Raw genomic sequence first — 6,000 nt, forward strand, 5'->3', positions numbered from 1 at the left:
AATATTTAAATTATTATATTCATTATTATATATTGATAGCATTTTTATTATTTATTGTTTTTCTAATTTAATAATGATGGTAATATTTAAATGATTATATTCATTATTTATTATATATTGATAGCATTTTTATTATTTATTGTTTTTCTAATTTAATAATGATGATAATATTTAAATGATTATATTCATTATTTATTATATATTGATAGCATTTTTATTATTTATTGTTTTTCTAATTTAATAATAATAAAATGCTATCAATATATAATAAATAATGAATATAATCATTTAAGTATTATCATCATTTTTTGTAGTATAATAATAATAATAATAATAATAATAATAATAATAATAATAATAATAATAAATATTTTAAACTTTTATTTCCATTGCAGTGTTTTTCATAAATACCTTTTTTTTTAATTTTTAAAAACATTTTTTTGGTCTCTCTTTGAAAAGAATAAAAAAACCCCAAAGGTTCTGTGCACATTGATCATTTCTGTTCTTTCAGTTTTTGTGGACATAAGCTTTATGTTTTCCATCAGAAAAGGTATTTATTTTTTTTTCTACTCTTTTTTTTTGTTTGTTTGTTTTTTTTGTTTGTTTGGTTTTTTTTCTCTCCTCTCTGATACATCTCTTTCTTTTTGGCTGATGTTGTATGCAGCTCTCTTTTAATTAATTACCACTCCACTTTTTCTCTCTCACTTTAAGCACTTTGAGACTCTGCCTCTCCTCCCCTCTTCACCCCTCTGTGGAGAGGTAGCTCTCGTGCATGCTGATATGTTTGAGAGAGGCTTCTGCACATGGGCATTAATGACCTCCCATTTCTGGTGACAGCTCCTCTGGTGTCATTAATCTTGCTGGGGGGTCTCAGCTGGCCTTTCCCTCCAATCCAGATCAGGTGCTGCTGTGTGTTGTGCCTCCCCCTCCCCAGCCTGCCCACGGTGCCAACCAGCTCATGCCCTTTTCCTTCCTCCTGCGGGCAGGTCCAAATCGTTTACAAGCCAGTTGACCTGAGCCATGTCACGTCCAAGTGTGGGTCCCTGGGCAACATCCACCACAAACCAGGTATGGCAGGCCTGGGTGCTGAGCTTGGGAGCTCACAGGGGCTGGGTGCTGGGCACTGGGAGCTCACAGGGGCTGGGTGCTGGGCACTGGGAGCTCACAGGGGCTGGGTGCTGGGCACTGGGAGCTCACAGGGGCTGGGTGCTGGGCACTGGGAGCTCACAGGGGCTTGGTGCTGGGCACTGGGAGCTCACAGGGCTGGATGCTGGTACCTGGAAGCTCACAGGACCAGGTTCTGATCTTTGGGAGCTCTCAGTGCTGGGTGCTGGCTCTTGGCAGCTTGCAGGCTCTGTCTTGATGTGCATCTGGGGATGGGGAGAGGGTTGGGGCAGTGCTGGGAGCAAGGGGAGGCACATGGAGCAGTGAGCAGAGGGTCAGAGTGAGCCTTGGGAGTGCTGGATGCTGTTCCCAGCTCCATCACTGCCAGACCCTCTCCAGCCTGCCCAATCACTCTGAGTTAAGGGATCTGGTGGGATCCGTGGACACCTTGTCCTTAAATGGGAAGTGCTGGTGTTAGGGCAGTAAGGTGAGCTCCCTGCCCTTGGTCTGTAAAGCACTGGGATGTCTTCCAGCTCTGCACAGCATCCTCTAAGGAGTCTCTTCACCTTGGTTCCCACTTGCCCTGGCTCCTGGATGTCCCAAATCACCACAGGGTTGCCCTTTTTGCCATTTTCCTGGTCCTCACCCTCTGCTCATCCTCACCTTGCTTTGACTGAGCCTCCTTGGAGTGGCAGCTGAGCCCTCAGGGCTTTCTCTCCAGCCTGGCCTGGGAGCTAACCCAGCTTGTGCTCTTCTCTTCCAGGTGGTGGCCAGGTGGAGGTGAAATCTGAGAAACTGGACTTCAAAGATAAGGTGCAATCGAAAATTGGGTCCTTAGATAACATCAGCCACGTCCCTGGAGGAGGAAACAAAAAGGTAAAGGGGCACTGGGTGGAGAGCAGCTGCAAAGGTCTCCAGGAAACCAAAGGCTGCCTGAAATCTGGGCTGAGGGAAGGTCCTGCTTGCTCCACTCATCTTTGGACCACACAACCTCTCCTCCCTGCTCACCAGGCAGCACTTTTGGGTGCTTGAAATGATTTGCTGCCCATGTCCTAGCAGTGGGTTATCTGTGTGTCCTCCCTTCTTCAGAGGGCACAAAGTGCTCAGCTCAGGGCTGAGCCACTCAGCCACTGCCCACTCACCTTCCTGCCAGTGGCTGCTGCTGCTGGGCAGAGCCCAGGGCTCCAGAGCTGCATCTCCCCAACCCTGGGGATGTTTGCAGAGTGGTGAGGACAGCAGGCTCTGTTCTGCTGAGCCCTGCAGATGTCAGTGGTAGCCTCTCCTGTGGGATCCTGCTCTCTGCTGGGCTCTGAAGCTGGTACAGAAACACATTCATGTCTGAGACCTTTCACATTAAGAGGTGCCAGTGCCAGCTGCTTTGGCACTCTGTGCTGCCAGCCTGGAGGTGGCACAAAGCTGGCAGCTCAGGGTGCTGCACAGGTGCTGGTTGCCCAGTGAAAGTGGAGCATTAAGGGCTTAGATACATTTAGAAGAGGTGACCTTGCAGCAGGCCCTCAGATGACCTCCTTCAAGTCTCAGCCTCTCAGGGAAGGCTCTGTGCCCACACCAGGGAGTGGTACTTGTTGAGGCAGGGGGGTGGGGTGGTTAAATTGAAAGACAAAAGCCAATCAGGGCAGAAATGCTGAACTTGGGGTGACCCTTTCCTGCCAGAGGCTTTGATGGTGACTCCACAGTAGGTCTTGGCTAAGGAAAGCATCACCAGAACCTCCCTTTGGGGCCAGCCAGGTCCCTTGCAGGCAGGGGAGCAGGTGGAGCAGGTAAGCAGAGCTGAATTCCTGCAGGGCAAAGTGGGCTTCCTCTTGCTTGTTTCTCAACCACTTTTTCTTCCCAAGGGGAGGGAAAGGCTCTCTTTTGGCTTCTGTATTTTGGCACTTTGTTCTTGGCCACGTTTCCTCTGTGCACCTCCCAGCTCTGACTGAGGGACTGCTTGACTTCCTTACCCTTCTCTCGCTGCTGCTGTGCATCAGCCTGCCCTGTGCTTCACTCAGCCCCTTTGTGGTGCCACTGATGATGCTTCCACAGCCTGGCACCTTCACTGGGCCATAGTTTGAAGAACTTGTCCTTTGGAGGGGGAATTGATGTGCAAGGCTGTGACCCAACAGTGGTGTTGCCTGCCTCAGCCCTCCTGTGTGGCAGTTGCTCAGATCCACTCTAGGAAGAGGTTGTTGGTGTAACCTGAGGCCAGATGCTGCCTCAGATTTTGTCCCTCGTGCAGCCCACTCCCCTTCACACCTTGGCACCTGGGACCATCCCCAGACAGTGCCACTCTGAGGTGGGACACTGCATTGAGGGGCCAGGACACCCTTGAGCCCCATCAGCCCTCCATGTGGAGCAGCTGTGGGCAGCTCCCTGCCCCTTCCCCAGCCTTCTCCATCTGCCCAGGTGCCCTCCTTGCTCTGCCACACAGAGGATCCAGATTTGGACACCCCATCCACAGCTCTTGAGGCTGAACACTGTGCTGAGGCTCCTATGAGGAGCTCCATGAAGCTTTCCTCCCCATCTCCAAAGTTCTTCCTATGAGTCAGTGAACTGCCCTGGTTTTCAGATCTTTTTCTCCCCCAATTTTCTATTTCTTTTTTTTTTTTGTGTCTTTTTTTCTCCTGCTGGTTGACGTTTGTTGGATCTTGGATTTTTACTTTTTTTTTTTTTTGTTGCTGATGCATTTTTTGCCCCCCCACCACCCTGGGTGGCTTTCTTCACCTGTAGAGAGAGAAAGGCAAGGAAGACAAGACCCAGCCCCAGGCCGCTCGGACCCCGAGCCCAGACCCTGTTGGGCTCCAGGCCCTGGTGCTGGAGCCACTCACCCCCCCGGAGAGCCAGCCCCCAGCCCTGCACTTGGCTGGGGAGGGCATCAGTAAGTAGCAAACCTCATCCACATCACCTCCCCTCCCCAGCAGAGAGGGGTTCAGCTCCTGGGAGCAGCCTTTTGAGGGGCCATGGGTTAAGGGGCAGCTGTGTGGGGATCCCACTCCCCATCTGTGGTTGGACTTGATGACCTTAAAGGTCTTTTCCAACCAAAACCATTCTGTGACCTCTGCCAGGGGAGTGGGAGCAGCCCAGGCTGTGCCATCTGAGCCTGGGGCCAGGGTGCTCAAGATGGATTTGGCAGCATCTCAAGGCTCTCCAGTCCTGCCATCCTCTCTGGTTGTGCCTACTCCTTGTGTGGGCTACTGGAAGGGACATGCCTGTGGACTGGGGGCACCGGGAGGGGGCACCATGCCAACGAGTATAGCTTTCCTCCCAGCTGCACAACAGCCACCAGCTGGCAGGTAAAAGCCTGCCTGGATGCATGCCTGTGCAGACTACCCTCAGTGATCCTGCTTTGCTAGAGGGGTTGGACTGGATGATCTCTGGAGGTCCCTATGAGGAGAGGCCTAGAGCCTTGGGGGCTTTTTAGTCTGGAGGGAAGACTGAGAGGGGATTTAATAAATATCTGAGGGCTGAGGGACAGGCTCTGCTCAGTTGCACCCTGGGATAGGACAAGGGACAATGGATATAAACTACAGCACAGGAATGCAGAGGAGGAACTTCTTCACAGTGAGGGTCACAGAGCACTGGAGGAGGCTGCCCAGAGAGGTTGAGGAGTCTCCTCTGGGAGACTTTCAAGCCCCATCTGGATGCATTCCTGTGCGACCTGCGCTGGATTCTATGGTCCTGCTCTGGCAGGGGGGTTGGACTCGATGATCTCCGGAGGTCCCTTCCAACCCCTAACATCCTGTGATCCTGTGATCTGTGATCCTTCCAACCTCTAACCCCCTGTGAGCCTGCAGATCCCCTGGGGCCGTCCCCCGCCGCAGCCTCCCCGCTCAGCAGCCTCTCCTCTCCCTGCAGATTGAGACTCACAAGCTGACCTTCCGCGAGAACGCCAAAGCCAAGACCGACCACGGCGCCGAGATCGTCTACAAGTCCCCTACCATCTCCGGAGATGCCTCCCCACGCCGCCTTAGCAACGTCTCCTCCACCGGCAGCATCAACATGGTGGACTCCCCCCAGCTGGCCACGCTAGCCGACGAAGTGTCTGCTTCGCTGGCCAAGCAGGGCTTGTGATCGGGGCACGGCGGGGCCGAGAGGAGAGAGAAGATGAGGAAACAAAAAAAAAAAACAAAACAGAAAAAAAAAAAAGAAAGAAAAATAATAATAATCTGGCCTTCTTCCTCTGTTCCTTTTACAGCTGCTTCCCCCCACCCCCCCCACCCCTAACTGGTTAATGATTTAACCTGCTTTTACTGTTCATTCAGCTCTAGCTCCAGGACTTCAAAAATCAGTGACACGATGAGGTACAAAACCTCCTCTCCCCCTGCTCCTCGGAGCACACAGCCCCTGCCCGTCCTCCTTTCCCTCCTTCCCCTCTGCAAGGTCCCTGGGATCCCCTCGCTGTCCCCACCCTGGCAGCACCCTCCCTGGGAAGCGGGGAGGGGGTAGAGGGAGGGGGCAGCCACTGACCCGAGCTCCCCCACAGCACACGGGGGGGTCCTCAGGGGAGGGGCCGGGACCCTTCCGACTGTTCCCAGGCTGGGGTCTGCGAGGAGGGACCCTCCCTTTCTGCACTAAAGTTGCCTGCTGATTTGGAAGAAACCTTTTGGGGTTTGTTTTTGGGTTATTTTTCTTTTACCTCCGAAAGCCGAGATGTGTCTGAAGGTGACTGCCAGGTGTCCCCTAAACCCGTTCCCAGCTCCGGCAGCTGGGGTACTGGTGATGCCAGGCTCTCTCATGGCGGCAGGGGTCCCCCCCTACCCCGGGCAGCCCCTTCCCGTCTCTCTGTGGCTGTGCTGGAACCGCTGAGTGGATGAGTAGAGGCTTTCCCCCCCGTCCCTTTGGCAGCCCCTCGTGTCGTAGAGTAGATTTGTCTGTATATGCTTGGACCGTGCCAGGGTG

General features: G+C 52.4%; 1 protein-coding gene across 1 annotated transcript in view; it reads left to right on the forward strand.

The window, feature by feature from the left end:
- The window catches only part of MAPT (microtubule associated protein tau), a 32,432-nt gene extending 27,233 nt beyond the window's left edge, over nt 1-5,199 (forward strand). Inside the window, exons 14-16 of the mRNA XM_054396412.1 lie at nt 987-1,068; nt 1,868-1,980; nt 4,957-5,199. Coding sequence (XP_054252387.1) covers nt 987-1,068; nt 1,868-1,980; nt 4,957-5,172 — 411 coding nt within the window. The 3' untranslated portion in view covers nt 5,173-5,199. The remainder of the gene's footprint in view (nt 1-986; nt 1,069-1,867; nt 1,981-4,956) is intronic.
- The last annotated feature ends 801 nt before the right edge of the window (nt 5,200-6,000 follow it).

Source organism: Indicator indicator, chromosome 37 (assembly GCF_027791375.1).
Source record: "Indicator indicator isolate 239-I01 chromosome 37, UM_Iind_1.1, whole genome shotgun sequence".
Taxonomy (NCBI): domain Eukaryota; kingdom Metazoa; phylum Chordata; class Aves; order Piciformes; family Indicatoridae; genus Indicator; species Indicator indicator.